General features: G+C 42.9%; 1 protein-coding gene across 2 annotated transcripts in view; it reads left to right on the forward strand.

The window, feature by feature from the left end:
* Window positions 1-16,199, forward strand: part of ptcd2 (pentatricopeptide repeat domain 2) — a 49,749-nt gene extending 33,550 nt beyond the window's left edge. For both annotated transcript variants that reach the window (XM_038805422.1, XM_038805423.1), the window contains 5 exons: window positions 902-993; window positions 3,099-3,212; window positions 4,061-4,135; window positions 8,204-8,317; window positions 14,127-16,199. In XM_038805422.1, the coding sequence (XP_038661350.1) occupies window positions 902-993; window positions 3,099-3,212; window positions 4,061-4,135; window positions 8,204-8,317; window positions 14,127-14,351 (620 nt within the window). In that variant the 3' untranslated portion in view covers window positions 14,352-16,199. The remainder of the gene's footprint in view (window positions 1-901; window positions 994-3,098; window positions 3,213-4,060; window positions 4,136-8,203; window positions 8,318-14,126) is intronic.
* Window positions 16,200-19,574: the final 3,375 nt, after the last annotated feature.

Below are 19,574 nucleotides of genomic sequence, written 5' to 3' on the forward strand. Positions count from 1 at the left end.
ATTCTTTTAGGAAGTTCTGAGGGTTTTGGCCAAGGGTGGTATCATGATCAGTACAGGCTTGGAGGGCCGAAGGGCCTGTTCCTGTGCTGTATTCTTCCTTGTTCTGTACCACCAAATAGTCTAAAGCTATACGTGTTTCTGTTCTGTCAGGTTGAATCTTGTCCCAATACCTGGCGAAAACCTCCCAAATTCCTCTGGATTACAAACATTTATAATCTAAGATGTATACTATTATTTGTTTGAGGGGAACAAACAATAGTCGTTGCAAATCAAGTAATAAATAAGAAAGAATTTGCATTTATAAGGTGCCTTATCGTGTTCTTGGGATACCCATAAGTGCTTTGTGACCAATTAAGGTTTTTGATGTGTAGTCACTGGTATGTAAGCACACATGGCCATCATTTTGCCCATAACAATAGTAAATCAGTTGAATTAACTTAATTGGCAGTAGTTATTGCGGGCAGAATGTTGGCCAGGGCATTGGGAGAACTCTCTGCACTTCCTTGAAGAATCTTAGGATATTTAACATTTAACTGAACGAATGCAACAGATAGATGGAACTTGATTTTGTGCTTCATCTGAAATAATTAGTGCAGCACTCCAACACTCAGTCCATATTACACTGAAGTGTCAGCCTAGATTACACCTGCAAAAAAGTAGATTACACACATAGCCAGACACAGAGAATAACCAGAATATTGTCAGTAGTATCAGGGAACGAGGCGTGTTTAATGCTACCGGGTAATTACTATTAGTACAATGCATAATGACAATGTGATGACTTCACATTGAAGTGCCAGTTAATTTTTATGCCATGCCAATGTTAATTCAATAATTTCTGTCATTGCGCTTTGATATGGTGCTGCAATTATTCTGTGTTGATTTGATGTTATTTGATTAGGTGCTTTGGGAGTCCTTCTAGAAATGAAAAATCAAGGAATAAAATTTAGCAAAGACACTTACACACTGGCATTTGCTGTCTGCTACAAAATGGTAAGTAATTTGTAAACATGTCAAGCTCTTCTAACTTTAAATTTGTTTGAAAGTTCTCCATTGATGCCAACATATCTATCTGCATCAACTGGAGCTATAGATAGGGGCACTGAAGGAAGCCACCACTCTTAAAGATCTGAATGCAGAGAGCTTGGTTAATAAACAGAAAGCAGCCTCGTGCACAGCCTGCATAAAAGCAAGTCCTGACCATATGTGGGAAAGTTACTACTGAACAACGCCCACTCATTTATTCATCTTGGTTTCCTCTGAATAGCCTGTGAATTGTGTGGAGCCACATGAATTATGAACTTGTACCCGAATGACACGCACTTTGCAGCTGGTGTATGAGGAAGAAAATTGGGATGTGGAGGGAAGGGAGAGGGGTGGGGTGGACACACCTGTGAAGCACTTCATACCAAGCAGATTGGTCACTTATATAGCAACCAATCTTACTACTGCTCTGGTGGAAACATTTAGATCTACTACAAAGGCTCTAATTTATAAATCAATAACCCTGCTCTGAGCTCTAAGGGAAGTCATTTTCCATTTGGAGCATCGGTGGCAAAGTGCTGCTTCACAGCACCAGGGACCCGGGTTCAATTCTAGCCTTGGGTGGCTGTCTTAGTGAAGGTTGCACATTCTCCCCGTGTCTGCATGGGTTTCCTCCGGGTGCTCCGGTTTCCTCCCACAGTCCAAAGATGTGCCGGTTAGGTGGGTTGACCGTGATAGATGCGCGGGGTCTCGGAGGATAGTGTGGGGGATTGGGCCTAGGTAGGGTCCTCTTTCAGAGGGTCGGTGCAGACTCGTTGGACAGCAGCTGGAAGTGGACTAGTGTTTTTATTTTTCATTCTTTGGCCTATGCAGATGCGATGGGCTGAATGGCCTCTTTCTGAGCTGAATCTTAGACAAACGGAATGCATTTTAATAGGCTTGAACATACCGTATTCAATACATCATCAAACAAATTTATAATTTGTTGCCAGGAAATTTAATCTAATGTAGCAAAGAGTGATTTTGTAAAATTATAAACTTAAGAGTCCACCAAGACTGTACCATTGTTTTCTCCTCAAGAATTAACCTAGTCCAGTTCTACTCTTCTACGAAATTCCCATACTGTTTAATTATATTCTTCAGGCAGCCATTGAATACCCTTTGTAAAAATAATTTATGGATTATTTTTCCAGAAAAATTTATGCAGTTCATTCCCTGTTGTGACCATTATCTGTGTACGTTCATTTTTCTTCTCGCCTCCTTTTAATTATTTTTGTGATAAAGTTTGTGATGACTCATTACCATCCCACTGACCAGTGAAAACTATTTACCTCTACTTGAAGACCTCTAATGATCAACTCGTCGTTTTCTCTGTTATTGTGAGTCACTGCAGACAGATAAAAACAGAATTGATAAGTGGGCAGAAAAATGGTGTGTTATTTCATGGCGAGGTGATCCCATCACTAATTCTGTCCAAAATGTTTTGTTCACGTACCTCTTGTTTTCCAGAGGCTTGAAAATGGAAGATTTATTTTTTGATTAAAAGAAAACGAAGGAATTTGTAGCTCACCTTTAACACTGTGGGCACACTCAGTGCTGTGCAAAGTCAATGTCCGCGGTGATAGAAATACTGTAGCACTTGTTTGACAGGATGCAAGAAAGAAAAAAAGCCTATTTTGGAAGCAGTATCAAACCCGCAGAAACCAGACTTTGTGTTGACGGGCTCATTGAGTTGGAGGCCAGCTTCTTAGAAACCAAGGAACTAAGACATGTTGCTAATCATCCACAAAAATGTGACATACAACATTTACAGAGTTAATGATGTTTATATCTGGAACACAGGCCCATTCAATTATATGATATTTTTCTGAATCTATAGTAACTTATTTTGCCACTTCTTCTTGCAGTCCAGTCACATGAATGTCCTCTCTTCTATATATCATTTGGATCAGAGGGTTTAGCTATGACCTCGAAATATATGATGGTCTGAACTGACCTGTCCTATTCTCCTAGTAAGAGAGGATGGTCTGTGGCTTTGTTCACCAGGGTAGGTTTGCATTATCTGAACTCCAGGTTTGTTTCCTGGTAAAAACATCTTGATGACCTTCACACAGGACACAGATGAATCATACAAGATCTGCAACATGCTGCTGGAAGAATCAGCAACAAGAGGAGATTTTGTTCCCCGTCATGCATTCTGCTTTGCAGTAGCATTTGCAATCAAGCAGGTATGGTTTTACACGCAGTCTACCAGCACAAAATATACAAGTTGCTGCTGAGGGTGATAGTGTCATAATTAGGTATAATTAGTAGTAAGTGGGTAATAGTAATAATTAGGCATACCAAAAGTCTTTATTTCTTTGTGATTCTGTTTCCCCACAGCTTTACTTGGAGGATGCATGTAAAAAGAACTGTAGTTTATTTGGTTCGATTATTTTCCAGATTAAAAATCTTCTCTGCTTTCATTTTGATTTGAGGTAATTTTTGTAACCAAAGCACAGGGCTCCTGCAGCTTTTTCATTCGGATTCTTGTTTCGTTTTTAGTGTTGTTGAATAAAGCTCAACGCTACTTTGAATAATCCAAAATGCTTATGGCATTACAGCAAGGAAGAGATGTGCCACATCCACTTGGCATTCAACAAACCGCATTACTATTCCCAAATTCCCCATCGCCTACATCCTGGAGGTTATCATCACAAACTCAATTGAACATAGGATCCTGATGTCCCAGTGAAAAATAGCCTCTTTAACCTTTCAGTACTTAACTAGTGCAAGACTATGCCAGAGATGTAACTAAATTATGAATTTAAATATTCATTCATTAATATTGTAACTTGCTGTTTGAGTAATTTAAATTTCTTTGCTGCGGGATCATACCTATTTTTAATTTTAAAGGTCCGTTCAATGCAGTTGCCTTTCTTTTGTGGAAATTACAAAAGCAGCATCTTTAATGTTTCTCAGTAACGCGGGACAAATCTGTATTTGTTATTCCATCACTGGAAACGTCGCATAATGCCACTTCTTAATTCTCTGTTACAGAAAAAAACTAATTCCTTTTTAATCCCTCTTATTTCAGAATGATGTTGTAAAAGCTCGGTCAATTTATTCACACATAATGTGCACAGACAGCAAAATTTGTCTTAATCTCCATGTAAGTATCTCCATCGCTTTTAACTAAACAATTTGGATTCATTTAGCACCTTTCACAATCCAACCAAGAAATTCTAGAAGATCATGAAGTAGGAGGCATGACATTTGTGGAACAGACCAGAAAAATAGTCTCACTTTGTGTTACCGATGCTTCAACTGTGTTGCATTTTCTACCTTTTTTTTAATGTTAAAACTTGCGGTGATATATTTGCAAACCATGAAAAATGTGTTAAACCCTCAGCTGACTAATTTGAAATGTGGAACAAAAAGGAGCTCGGACAAACAAAAAACTGCCTTCCAACTCCAGTTAATCACACTTCAGTCCCACGTGCCATTAAGGAGCAGGTGTTTCATCAAAGCACAGCCATCTGGAACATGGATTTTGGTGGGCTCAATATGCATTAAGTAAGATTAAAAAGTGGGGATAAAAGGGCGGCAGAATATAGAGGAAGGCAGGCCTGGCTATCTAAATAAAAAGCTCTGTATACAAATGCACGTAGCGTATGAAATAAGCTAAGAAGCACAAAGTCACTAATGGGTATCAATTAAAGCCATTACAGAAACCTGGTTACAGGAAGAGCATGATTATTCCTCAACCGAAGGGCTCGTGGGGTTGGGGACAATATGTTAGAATGGGTAGGGGATTGGTTAATGGTCAGAAAGCTGAGAGGAGGGATAAACGGAACATTTTTCCAATGCCACAAGGCTCATTGCTGGAGCCGCGACTGTTTACAATCTATATTAATTGACTTGGATGAAGGTAAAGAAAGTGATGTTTCAAGTTTGCTGATGATATTAACGTCGGTGGGAATGTAAGCTGTGAGGCCAACACGAAGAGGATTTAGTTAGATCCGGATGGTCAATGGAGCGTTATGTGGGAAAATGTGAATTATCCACTTTGGTGGGAAGAATCAAAAGTCAGAATATTTTTTTTAAATACTGAGAAACTTTTAAGCATTGATGTTCAGAGGGCCTTGGGTGCCCTCATACAAGAAGCACAGAAAGCTAGCAATCAGGCACACCAGCAATTAGGAAGGCACATGGCATGTCGGCCTTTATTGTAAGCATTTTGGAGTAAGAGACTGAGGACGTCTTGCTACAATTGTATGGGGCTTTTGAGAAACCAAACCTGGAATACTGTGTATAATGTTGTTCTTCTTATCTAACAAATGATGTACTTTCTTGGAGATGGTGCAGTGAACGTTCACAGGATTGATTACAGTAATGAGAGGGTGTTCTGTGATTAGAGGTTGAGAAGATTTGGCCCTTTGCTCTCTGTAGTTTAGAAGAATGAGAGGGAATATCATTGAAACATGTAAGATCATAAGCATGTTTGACAGGATAGATGCTGAGAGGTGGTTTCCCTGGCTGACAGTCTAGAACATGGGGCGCAGTCTCGAAATATGGGATTGATAATTTAAGACTGAAATAAGGAATTTTTTCACTTGTACGTTTGTGAACATTTGGAATTCTCTATCTCGAAAGGCTGTGGATTTTCAGTATTAAGTATGTTCAAGACCGACATACATTTTTGGGCATAAAGGGAATCAAGGCAGTGTTTTTCAAACTTTTTTTCCGGGGGCCGATTTTTACCAACCAGCCAGCCTTCGGGACCCACGCGGACCGACCTTTGTGACCCCTGCTGGTGACCTTCCTGATTCACGCCGGCTGACCTTTGGGACCCATCATTTTCTCTTACCTTGTTTGCTGCTGACAAAATGGAGGAATCACAATCGCGCTCAAAGCACTTTGGGGGGGGGGGGGGCGCGACCTGCTCTCTGCCTCCCTTCAGGCAGGAACATTACATTAAATTTTTTTTTAAATAGTCTGCTGCATCTCCAATTACGCAAATTTGTGCGCAACAGCCGGCTTTTAACAATGCCGGCTGCGAGCGGCCTTCAAAATGACGGTCACGACTATGAAAAAATTGCGGGTACACTGCGCATGCGTACGCGCTCATTGGTGTTACTGCGCATAAACACGGTGGTTCTGCGCGTGCACACCTATGAGTGGGCACGCATGCGCAGTGTGCCCGCATTTTTTACATGGTCGCGGTCATCATTTTGAAGGCCGCTTGCAGCCGGCATTGTTAAACGCCGGCTCCACTACCCTGCGGACACCCACCCGCGGGTCGCGACCCCGACTTTGAAAATTCCTGAATAAAGGGATATGGGGATTAGACGGGGTCAAAAATCAGCCATGATCTTACTGAATGACATAGAGTGGACTTGGGGAGCCATGTGACCTACTCCAGTTCCTATTTGTTATGATTGGGAGCTATAGGATCTTTAAAAAGGTGAGGGAAATTTGACAAGGGGAAGAAGTGAAACTATTAATAAAAGACAGTGTGGCAATGAAGAATTTCAGTCTCCCTGCCCTATGTTCTGAAATAAGAAACTGAGAAAGATGAAACACTCTGATAAGGGTCTTTGGGACTTCCTGATCATAATGATGTTTTGGGGAATGTTTAAATATAGAGATTTGAAAAGCATGTGTCAGATTACAATGTGCTTATGATAAGTGATTTTTAATTTTCATGCTGGCAGGGAGAAACCGAACAATTCGGGTAGTAAAGGCACTGTATTTCCAGAAGGTATCGAGAACAGTTTTTTGGAACAATATGTTTTAGAACCCACTAAAGAACAAGATTCTACTAGATTTTAATCGGTAACAAAATCAAGGATTATGAGGATAAAGTAGGAACGTGGAGTTGAGGATTATCATTCCGATCTCATTGAATGGCGGAGAAGATTTGATGGATCGAATGGTCTACTTCTGCTCCTACCTCTTATGGTGTTTCAAATTGGTTACTAATCACGGTAAGGGGACATTGGAAATCAGTGTCAGTGGAGGGAAAAAGTATCTCAATCAGGGTATTAAAATTTAGCAAGGTAAACTTCAAAGCCATGACTGTCACCAATATTAGCTAAGTTATTGGCACAATACAAATCTGGTACATACCCCTAAAAGACAAAAACTCTATATGTGTAATTAAGCAACCATGGTCATCAAATGAGACAAAAGACAGTATTAAACTAAAATAATCTCAAAAAAAGGAAAAGTGGTACTCTAGCAGATTGGGAAAACATTAACGGGGTAACATTCGGATACAAATAAAGTAAAAGGTGCAAAATGGGTATTTGGAAGTAAATCTTGCAGCAGATATCAAAGCAAACAGTAAAAATTTTTACAAATATATTGAGAGAAAATGATCAAAATGAAATATGAGCATATTAAGGATAGATGCACACATCGACACGGAGGAAATGGCAGTCACCCTTGAGCGTGGTTTTAACTCTCCCAGAAATGGGTGGGTGCTTAAAAAGTGAAAGATCTGAAACAAGAATCCAACCTACCTCAAACCCACCCAATTCCAATATTAACAGAGGTGAGATGAGGGATGGGGAGACAATCCACTTGCAGGAGGCAGGTCGGCCACTGAAACCTTTTATGGAGACATTTTTACAGTCTTTCTATTTGAACCATCCTTATTCTAATCCATGTGCACGAATATATAACAGGAGGTTGTCCTTTATTGCAAGGAGTTGGGGATACAAAAATGAGGATGTGATACTTCAGCTTAGGTAGAGGACAAGATTGCTCTACCCCAGCGAGCAGTAGTCTTCCAGTATATTCAAGATGGAAGTCAGTAGATTTTTGGTATTAAGGAATATGGGGACAGTGCAGGAAGGTAATGTTGAGCGAGAAGATCAGTCATGATCTTGTTGAATGGTGAGGCAGGCTTGAAGACCGACTCCACCCAGCTCCTGTTTTTTATGTTCTGTAGTTGCACAGAAACGTGGTGAAACTCCATACAAAGTGCTCCATTCAGCTTGAGCATCCCACTTTGGGAAGGTTATGTTGGCCTTGGAGGGAGAACCCTGCAGATTCACCAGAATGACACAAAGTTAAAAAGCCTGCTTGTATAAAGTGTTTTTTTATTCCCACATGTTTTCGAAGTTGATACGTTTTGAAAGTGATAGATATTTAAATATATTTTCACTTGCAACTCAGAATATATTTTATTTGAAAAGGCTATATCAAATGTACCTGTGCAATTTTTGTCCAGGTCCTTTTACTCGCTCTGTCAGGAGCACAGCAACATCTGCTCTCAGTTTTGGAAAAAACAGTTGTAAACAATGTCCCAAAGTTTGTGAAGAAGATGGATTTTTCACAAGAAGTGGTAAGTATGCAAAGACACACTTGACGTCCTTTTTGTTTCAGATTCCAGCGTCCGCAGTAATTTGCTTTTATTTATTTAATTCTCAAGTAGTTTGCCCAAAACCTGGGAACCCCTACCTAACAGGATTGGTTGAGTACCCTCACAAGGACTGCAGCAGTTCAAGAAGGCCCACCCAAGGAATGTGCAATGCAGGAGGCCAATAATCTTCTATGTGCTTCAGTGGTTAGTGTTAATGTGGGATTGTGGGGAGGCTAACATCATCAGCTCATCTTGACTTACATGGGATTCAATACAGTCTTGAGAATAGCAACCAGCAACCCTGGCTCATTTTATTTTTCATAGATCTTGCCCACAAGCACTGAAGCCAATTGTAGTTTACTGTGGCTAGGCTTTGATCATGTGTCATGAAGACAACAGATGTTAATTGCTGAACAAACCCGATCCCTGAGGGGAACTTGGCTCACCCTTTTCTTTTTGTATTCTGAAAATGAGAAGAGAAATACTGATCTCAAGAACGAGAAGTCCAGTAACACTTCTGGGATTTAAAAAATCAAACGGGCAGCACGGTAGCATTGTGGATAGCACAATCGCTTCACAGCTCCAAGGTCCCAGGTTCGATTCCCGGCTTGGGTCAATACCTGTGCGGAGTCTGCACATCCTCCCCGTGTGTGCGTGGGTTTCCTCCGGGTGCTCCGGTTTCCTCCCATAGTCCAAAGATGTGCAGATTAGGTGGATTGGCCGTGATAAATTGCCCTTCGTGTCCAAAATTGCCCTTAATGTTGGGCGGGGTTACTGGGTTATGGGGATAGGGTGGAGGTGTTGACTTTGGGTAGGGTGCTCTTTCCAAGAGCCGGTGCAGACTCGATGGGTTGAATGGCCTCCTTCTGCACTGTAAATTCTATGAAAACTCTATGAAAAGTAAAAGGCGTATTAACAAGAAAATAAAGTTGCACAGTTAAAATGAGTCTTACAAACATGCCCCCAAAGACTCCCTACTTGGTCAGACCCACAGGCAATACTCCCTTACAGATGTTTAACTATACAAAACCAGTATTATAACCCACGGCAAAGTTGCTGTTGCTTTAATAAGGCATACCACATGGTTTCTCAAACATACTTCTACTCTGCTGTGGAAGTTCAAGAAACCTTCAGGAGCAAGACTGCTTTTTAGACCAAGAATTTTCTGGCTTGACTGGATAGCTGATTTAAACTGTACTTCCTCCCATCTCAAGAGCTGTTTCTGGGAGATCTTCCCCACACAGCCAACCCCAAAGCTCTCCACAGTAACTCGAAATACCTTTTTCCGCCTTTTATCTCGGGTTCCATTGTTCTCACACCTCTTTGAAACTTAAATCCTTCCGAATATCGAATTGTTCATGTTTCAATGTTGTCTACTTTCAGGTCAATAAAATGTAATATACCCTCTTCTGTATACACATGTAACACTCGATCAGGGGTTATGGGGATGAGAAAGTATCAGCCATGATTGAATGGCGGAGCAGACTCGATGGGCCAAGTGGCCTAATTCTGCTCCTATGTCTTATGGTCTTATGGATGGACTGAATAGCCGCTTCCTGCACTGCAGGGATTCTATTGAACTCCTGTATCATGTCATTTCTGACTTCCCTTCATAATATTCAAACAAACTCTCAACTTATCTAAAAATGCAAATGTTAGATCCAGCCTGCTTACTTGTGCCTGGACAGGTGTGAGGTTTCAGTAGGGGAACGGTTTGGGAGTAGTGACCACAATTCCGTAGGTTTTAGGGGTACTTTTGGATAAGGATGAGGGTAGGGTTACGGGTGCAAGGGCAGCACAGTAGCACAGTGGGTAGCACTGTTGCTTCACAGCGCCAGGGTCCCAGGTTCGATTCCCGGCTTGGGTCACTGTCTGTGTGGATTTTGCAGGTTCTCCCTGTGTCTGCGTGGGTTTCCTCCGGGTGTTCCGGTTTCCTCCCACAAGTCCCAAAAGACGTACTGTCAGGTAATTTGGACATTCTAAATTCTCCCTCCGTGTACCCGAACAGGCGCCGGAATGTGGCGACTAGGGGCTTTTCACGGTAACTTCACTGCTGTGTTAATGTACTTGTGACAATAAAGATTATTTTTTAAAATTAAATTAAACTGGAGAAAGGCAAATTACGATTATATTCGACAGGAATTGAAGAATTTGGATTGGGCGCGGCATTTGGAGGGTAAATTAACATCAGGCATGTGGGAGTCTTTCAGATGAGTTGATTAGGATTCAGGAAAGTCACGTTCCTGAGAGAACAAAGGATAAGTATGGGAAGTTTAGGGAGGCTTGGATAACAATGGATATTGTGAACCTCGTCAAAAAGAAATATGAGACTATTGTACGATCTAGAAGGGTGGGGACAGTCGAAAGTCTTGAGGAGTATAAAGAAAGTAGGAAGGTACTTAAACGGGGAATTAGGAGGGCTCGGAGGGGTAATGAAAAGTCCTTGGAAAGTAGCATTAAGGTGAATCCCAAAGCTTTTTATTCATATGTAAAAAGCAAGAGGGTGGCCACGGAAAGGATTGAACCACTAAAGACAAAGGGGAATCTATGTGTGGAACCAGAGGAAATGGGCGAGGTACTAAATGAGTACTTTGCATCAGTGTTCACCAAAGAAAAGGACTTTGTGGAAGATGATTCTTGGGGAGGGTGTGTGGATAATCTGGGTCATATTGACAAAAAAGGAGGCGCTATTGGATGTTTTAAAACATTAAGGTACATACGTCTGTTGGGCCGGATGGGATTTACCCCGGAATACTGAGGGAAGCAAGAAAGGAAATTGCTGGGGCCTTGACTGACATCTTTATATCCTCATTGGCTAATGTGGTACTGCTGTTTAAGAAAGGTAGCAGGGATAATCCTGGAAACTATAGGCCAGTGAACCTCACATCGGTAGTAGGTAAATTATTGGAGAGAATTCACAGGGACCGGATTTGTACCCATTTGGAAACAAATGTTCTCATAAGCGATAGACAGCATGGTTTTGTGAAGGAAAGGTCGTGCCTCACTAACTTGATCAAGTTTTTTGAGGAGGTGACAAAGATGTTTGATATGGGGAGGATGGTGAATGTTGTTTATATGGACTTCAGTAAAGCCTTTGACAAAGTGCGTCATGGCAGACTGGTACAAAAGGTGAAGTCACACTGATAAGAGGTGAGGTGGCAAGATGGATATAGAACTGGCTCGGTCACAGAAGGCAGAGGGTAGCAGTAAAGGTGTTTTTTGAATGGAAGGTAGTGACTAGTGGTGTTCCACAGGGATTGGTGCTGGGGCCTCTGTTTATATAAACGATTTGGAGGAAAATGTAACTGGTCTGATTAGTAAGTTCATAGATGACACCAACCAAGGTTTGTGGAGTGGCAGATAGTGTTGAGGATTGTCAGAGGAAACAGCAGGACATGGATAGATTGGAGACTTGGACAGAGAAATGGCAAATGGAATTTAATTGCGACAAGTGTGAGGTAATGCATTTTGGTAGGTCTAATGTAGAGGGAAAATATACAGTAAAACTTTTAGGAATATAGAAAGTCAGAGAGATCTGGGCGTACAGGTACACAAATCTTTGAAAGTAGCAACACAAGTGGGCAAGGTAGTCAAAGCATACGAAATGCTTGCCTTCATTGGACGGGGCATCGGGTTTAAGAACTAGCAAGTCATGCTACAGTTGTATAAAACTTGGTACGGCCACACTTGGAATTTTGCGCACAATTCTGGTCGCCATACTACCAGAAGAATGAAATGAAAATCGCTTATTGTTATGAGTAGGCTTCCATGATGTTACTGTGAAAAGCCCCTAGTCGCCATATTCCGGCGCCTGTCCGGGGAGGCTGGTACGGGAATCGAACCGTGCTGCTGGCCTGCTTGGTCTGCTTTAAAAGCCAGCGATTTAGCCGAGTGAGCTAAACCAGCCCCTGGAATGTGGAGGCTTTGGAGAGGGTGCAGAGGAGGTATATTCTGTGGTATATTCAGCCTCTCCACATAGCTAACACTCTCCAGACCAGGCAACATCCTCAAACGGCGCTCAAAAGGCATCTTGACAAATACATGGATAGGATGGGTATAGAGAGATATGGCACTAGGAAGTGCTGAGGGTTTTGGTATCATGACCGGTACAGGCTTGGAGGGCCGAAAGGCCTGTTCCTGTGCTGTATTGTTCTTGTTTATCTCAAACCCACCAGAATATTTAGGGCAGCAGGGTAGCATGGTGGTTAGCATAAATGCTTCACAGCTCCAGGGTCCCAGGTTCGATTCCCAGCTGGGTCACTGTCTGTGTGGAGTCTGCACGTCCTCCCCCTGTGTGCGTGGGTTTCCTCCGGGTGCTCCGGTTTCCTCCCACAGTCCAAAGATGTGCGGGTTAGGTGGATTGGCCATGCTAAATTGCCCGTAGTGTCCTAATCCTAATAAAAGTAAGGTTAAGGGGGGGGGGTTGTTGGGTTACGGGTATAGGGTGGCTACGTGGGTTTGAGTAGGGTGATCATGGCTCGGCACAACATTGAGGGCTGAAGGGCCTGTTCTGTGCTGTACTGTTCTATGTTCTATGTTCTAATATCTCATTACAAATGCACAAACCTAACACCTGTAAATTTCTATGTCTTAATCATCCCAGACAAGGTCTCTGGTAACCTTTCCCCAGAGTAATTAAATCATTTACACACAGACATGCAGCCTTCTATACAGAATAACATAATATTCCTCAGAAATATTAAAAACCTAACATCCATTCTGACACATGTAATGATCAAACCTGGGATCTTTCTACTCTGTCTGGTCCAGTACAGCATTTGACGGTTACTTAACTAGTTGTGGTATTCCCTGTATCTGTAGAAAAGGCTACACCATGGGTAAGATTCTCTCAGCCCGGGGCCGGGACAGAGAATCCCCGCGACTGGCGCGAATCGTGCCCTGACGCCGGGACGCGATTCTCCGCATAGCGGGGATTGCCCCCGCTGATTCTCGGCCCGGGATGGGCAAGCGGCCGTCACAAAAAACCCGAGTCCCGCCGATGCCATTCTAACCTGCTCTCAGCCGGCGGGTCCACGGCGTGGTTGGGTTGGGGGGGGGGGGGGGGGGGGGGGAGGCTCCGTTGTGGCCTGGCCCAATTAGCGGGCTGGCCTCTCGGGCTGGGGGCCTCAATTCTTCCGCGCCGGCCCCTTTAGCCTACGCCATGTTGCGTCGGGGCGGTGCGGAGAAGGGAGCCACTGCGCATGCGTGCGTTGGCATCGGTGCCACTGCGCCCCCGCGGCGCTCAGTTGACGCCAGGATCAGCAGCTGGAGCGGTGTGGGCTGCTCCAGTCCCGTGCTGGCCCCCTGTGGGAGCCAGAATTGCTGATCCTGAAGCCACGTTGACGCTGTCGAGAAATGCGACGCCGTTTCCGACCGCATCAACACTTAGCCTCAGGATCAGAGAATCCCACGCCATGTGTTCTGGCATTTCATATATTTTCTGACATATATATATATATGATGCACCTATCATTGTGCATGATAAATACACCTCCTGTGGTGCAAAGCTTGGGAGATTGTGCTGGGTAAATGACATGATCTACCAGGACTTTGTTGTAAGTTTTTCTCCTCTTTTGTGCCCTTGAAGTAAAAACATTGCGACAGAACATTGTTTAGTCCATTGAGTTGTTAAGTTTTTGCCGCTGATAGAATCTGCCTATGTCTGTCACTGATTTTTTGTTGTGAATCGCCATATTATTTACACATTCAACATAGATATATTAAGAATGCATGTGATTTGTTAGGTAATTTATCACAAGCCAATATTAACTTTGATCCATTTGTCACCAAGGTGGCTGCAGTACGTAAAACCCTGGAGAACAACTCAGAGCTTCAAAGCCGGTTTGAGGATGTGTATGAAATGCTGAAACTATCTGGACAAATCACAGCACTGAGTCTCGACGACATGCTTTGCCACACACCAAATGGAAAAAGACCCCTTAATCCTTTGCTAGATGCAAGGAAAATTAGCAGACGGACCTTCAAACCTCTACATTCTGCCTTACTTTCTGAGTAACTCAACTGGACTGGCATTATTGGATGGTGTAGGACAGCTGCAACTGGGCATCTTTCACAAACTGGAAATATCACCCAGGCATTTGAAAGAACAGTTTTTTAAGAACTTGGTTTTGGTGTTACTAACAGATGTAAAGATAGAAAGCAATTCTTGAAGAAAGGAATTGAAAGGGGATAAGCGTGTTGTGACGATTGTAGTTGTCAGTAGTTTGAAAGGCCCAAGACCAAATCCATGCATTTGCCATGTATAAGAAAAACCATGTTGCAATTTGGATATGATTTTTTTCTTGCATGTCTTTGGATCATAGGGATGGAAAAAGTGTCCCCACTCATTTTTCCATTGTCTATGCAGAGACCCCTCAAATAATTTAGAATAATTCCATCAGACTTGTGTGTAAAATGAATGACTATTTATTCATCATACCTTTTGGTTCAATTTGAATCAGAATCCATACATTTGTACGCTAGTCTAAAAGCGCAAAGACATTTTTGCAGGAGCAGTATAGCAACAACAATTTGAGCAAAAATGTCATTGGTCACTGCCCGGACCAGTATGTTGTTATTAAAGTTATAAAACCTGTTTGATTTGGTTAACAAAACTATCGTTAACAAAACTCCTGTTTTAACTGCGTATTTAATATTGCAAAAGAGAAAGCAATCCATCTGCTAAAGGTGATGGGAATACAGCTTCCAAATTTTGCTGAGGTCAGGTTGATCATCTGTTGCACTTTTGACTGCTGAACAAGCTGGATCTGGGAAGGCAAAGTCTGCCACAAGTGCCCCACACAAAAGCTGACCCTTTCCCGGAAGTGTGGCATGATCTCTGCTGGAACCTGTCTGCAGGGCTGGCGTCGGTTTAGGAGCTTCAGAAACCACATGTCGATGTGGCGATGAATTCCTACACACAGCTAATGTCGCCATTTGCTTCGATTGTCAGCCAGCATGCCACTCGTCGTGATTGATGTTGAGGGCCTTCATACCTCTGGACAGCATCCTTGAATCCAAATTTCAGGCACCCTGCACGGACAACCTCGCTGTACAGCATCTCCTCGGGGATGCGGCCACCATTCATCCTGTGTACCTGCCCAAGCCAGCAAATGTTTTTTTCCATACCTACCTTCAGTTTGTTTGAATAATTTTCCAAACTACTTTTGCCAGCTTAATGCAGAGTATTTTTATCCACCCTTAAACCAGAGAAACACACTTTGGGTTCAGGCCAACGTTTTCCTAAGATTAAGCAAACAGAGAAAAATATTCCCCATTTTACCTTGAATAGAGACTTGTTGACTTTGTAACTTGCGGTATTTTGTCAAACTTCATCTTACCACATGTTCAGTTGCTTCTTGGCAGGGGTTTCATTGGATACTTTAAAAGGCCCTTTGTCAAACTGTGGTTAACACAAGTCATAAAGTAACATTTTTTGCAGTATTTGTAAGTAGTTTGCAATTCAATATTACAGTATTCTATGCTCATGCAATCATGATTTGTTTTTTGAAGGACTTTATTATTGTTAATCACAACATGAAGTGGCTCTGTGTCAAATGTACTATATATTCTTAAAGGAATTTGGACTTGAAAATCTGTAAACGCACATTGACTAACTTATTATTTTAGATTTTCAAATTTGAATGTTTTCTTGCCTTTCATTTTCCTTTCATTGATGCTAACAGTCCACACAGAATATGATGAATTATGCAACTGTTAATGTTCTACATTTGAACACTAAATTGCTCCCTTTACCATAGCTATTTTTTAAAAGCTTAATAGGGGGTCCTCCAATCAGTATTTCTGTGTTCATTATCACTGACTGATCTCTGGACTTAATAAACTTAAGATTTATGTTAACAAGTGACTGCCTCTCATTAATCACTCATTGATTTGTCATATCAAGTAAGTAGTGGTTTTGGCATCCACTGCCAGATCTAACTGGACCACAAAGTCCTGTAGGGTCTTCCACTAATCTGTCAAAACAACTCACAATTCCAGGATATTCCCAGCTGCTTCTCTCTACTGCAAAACATCTTCTTAGATCGCTCTTAAATCACTGTCTCCTCTGTTCTCACCTCACACAACAACAAGGTGCTCATGGACTTGTTTCTTACTAAGATTGAGACTATCTGATCATCCACTTTCAAGTCCTTCTCCCAAACCCATCAGGCCAAACTTCCTCTCTGGTTCCCCCTGTCCTAACCCCAGACTCTCTCATTCCTACTGTTTCTCTCCTGTCTCCCCTCATGCCCTCTCAGAGCTGATGTTATCCATGAGACCCACATCCTGCTCCCTCAACCCTTTTTCCACTAAAGTGCTGACCACCCAACATCCCTTCATGGCTCCCATGTTAGCAGATATTGTGAGCAAATCTCTCTTCTTCGGTACTGTCCCTCTTCAAATTTGTCATCATTGTTGCTCTGTTTACTTGCTATAAATATAGCAGTCAATATGGTCGCCTTTCTTAATCCTAATTATGTGTATACTTTCAGAGTTGCCAGGTATCTCTCGACACTGCCACAAGGTTCAACCCGAATACCAATCAAAGAGCCAATACACCAGTTAGTTCAAAGTCAATACTATTTATTTACACTCAGTAAGATCTACTCATGCATGATAATACTACAAACTAAACTATCTCTATCACTAACACCAATACTTAACTTCGGGTGCCCCCTTAGGTCAGAGGAACAGTGGCCGTTGTTCGGATCTGAGGCTGTTGGGTTCGAAGAGGTAACAGGAGTACAGCTAAGGTCGTCTGTCTGGTAGCGAGCGTTGACCTTGAACTTACTTGCTCCTGGTGATGCTGGTGGATGGGTCTCTCCGCTTGAGAGCCGAATCCAAGAGGCTGAATCTTTGGTGGGGGTTCCTTCTTACACTTGGAGGGGCTTTGCGCGCTTTTAGGCGGGCCTTAAACTTGGTCCCAATTAATTAGGCAGCTTTTTGATCATTGTCATCGATCTAAACCAATAAAGGGGCGGGTGCCCTGATGGCTAGGCGTGTCCTACATGGCCGTTGGCCTTGCTTTGTTTGTGTCTTTTGGTTGGGGTAGTGGCGCCGGGATGTCTGAGACAGTCTCAGCTACCTGAGTATTAGTCCTTTGTTCCTTGGAGATGGGTCATCAATATGTTAATCGACCCAGAGTTTCAATTCCGTCTGCAAACTGCTTTCCAAATATACATTCAGGCTCTGTGCCTGCTTGTTACTTAGTATTATCCATAGTTCCCTAGAGTCTCTGTGAGCGTCCATTTTGTATACCGAAAGTAGCCATCCCAGATGGCTACATCATCATTTCTCTCAAAAAAAATCCAAAAAACCTTGACCCGCCTCCATCCTTACAAACCACTGCTCCATCTCCAACCTTCCTTTCCACACTACAGTCGGCGGAATGTGGCAACGAGGGGCTTTTCACAATAACTTCATTGAAGCCTACTTGTGACAATAAGTGTAAGTGTACAGTCCTTGTGCTGTCATCTTCCAAATCCATACCATCTTTCCTGAAACTCCATGTTTCAAGTCCTCCAATCAGATTCCTCCACTCTCACAGTAGCAAAACGGCTGTCACCAAAGTGACAATTATATCATATGTGACTGTGACAAAAGTAAACTCTCTCACCTTGTCTTTCTCTACTTGTCTGTGGCCTTTGACACAGTTGACCACACCATCCTCCAAAGCCTCTCCACCATCATCCTGCTGGACGACACTCGGCTAATTACATTCCTATCGTAGCCAGATGGTTTGTTTCCCTGCTCTCACACCATTACCTCTGGCGTCCCCCAAGGATCTGCCTTGGCCATCTCCTATTTCTCATCTACAAGCTAGCCCTTGGAGCATAGCAAGTAAATAGAAGCAGGAGGAAGCCATTCAGCCCCTCAAGGCTGCTCTGCCATTCAAATAGATCATGGCTGCTCATCGACCTCAATGTCATTTGACCTGCACTATTCTCATATTTCTTGATTTCTTTCATATCTCGAAATGTATCAACCTCTGACTTAAACAGACTCGATGACTGAGCTTCCACAACCTTCTCATGGGAGAGAATTCCAAAGATTCACCACCTTCGTGAGTGAAAAAATCCCTCCTCAACTCAATCCTAAGTGGCCTACCTTTTTTTTAAATATTTTTTATTCTCCTTTTTCACATTTTCTCCCAAATTTATACCCACCAACAATAATCAGTAACAAATATGTCAATCCCCAAATCAATAACAACGATCCCATCCGCCCCCGGCAACGCTCACACACATCTTCTACTCCTTCAAAGAATCGGCTCATCCTTGCCCTTGTGAGGTGTGCTCTGTATACCACCTTCAGCTGTATCAGCCGCAACCTCGCGCACGAAGTGGAGGCATTCAGTCTCCGGAGCACCTCACACCAGAACCCCTCCTCCATACCCTCTCCCAACTCATCCCCCCACTTTGCTTTGATCCCTTCCAGTGGTGCCTTCTCCTCTTCCAAAATAGCTCCGTAAACTGCTGACACTACCCCCTTATCCAGTCCCCCTGTCATCAGCACCTCCTCCAGCAATGTGGAGGCTGGCTTCTCCGGGAAGCTCTGTATCTCCTTTCTGGCAAAATCTCGAACCTGCATGTATCTAAACATTTCCCCCTGCTCCAGCCCATACTTCGTTTCCAGCTCCTCCAGTTCTGCAAACCGACCCCTAAGAAACAAATCTTTTAGCGTCTTAATCCCCTGCTCCCATTTCCGAAAATTTCCATCCCACCTCCCTGGCTCAAATCTGTGATTCCCGCGACGAATCAACATTTCCCTTGACCCTGCCCCCAATCCAAAGTGTTGGCGAAACTGCCTCCAAATTCTCAATGAAGCTATTATTACCGGACTCCCTGAGTATTTCCCCGGGGCTATCGGGAGCGGCGCTGTTGCGAGTGCTTTCAGTCCCGACCCCCTGCACAAACTCTCCTCCATTCTGACCCACTGGGCTCTCTTCCACCTTCTTCCGTCAGGAAAAAGATACCAAAGTTTGAGGTCACGTACCAACCGACTCAAGAACAGCTTCTTCCCTACTGCCATCAGGCTTTTGAATGGACCTACCTCGTATGAAGTTGATCTTTTCTCTATACCTTGCTATAACTGTAATATATTCTGCAGCCTCGTCTTCCTTCCCTATGTACGGTATGCATTGTTTGTACAGCATGCAAGAAACAATACCTTTCACTGTATACTAATACATGTGACAATAATAAATCAAATCAAAGGGAGTCAACCCCTTTGACCC

This window comes from Scyliorhinus canicula, chromosome 8 (assembly GCF_902713615.1).
Source record: "Scyliorhinus canicula chromosome 8, sScyCan1.1, whole genome shotgun sequence".
NCBI classification, from domain to species: domain Eukaryota; kingdom Metazoa; phylum Chordata; class Chondrichthyes; order Carcharhiniformes; family Scyliorhinidae; genus Scyliorhinus; species Scyliorhinus canicula.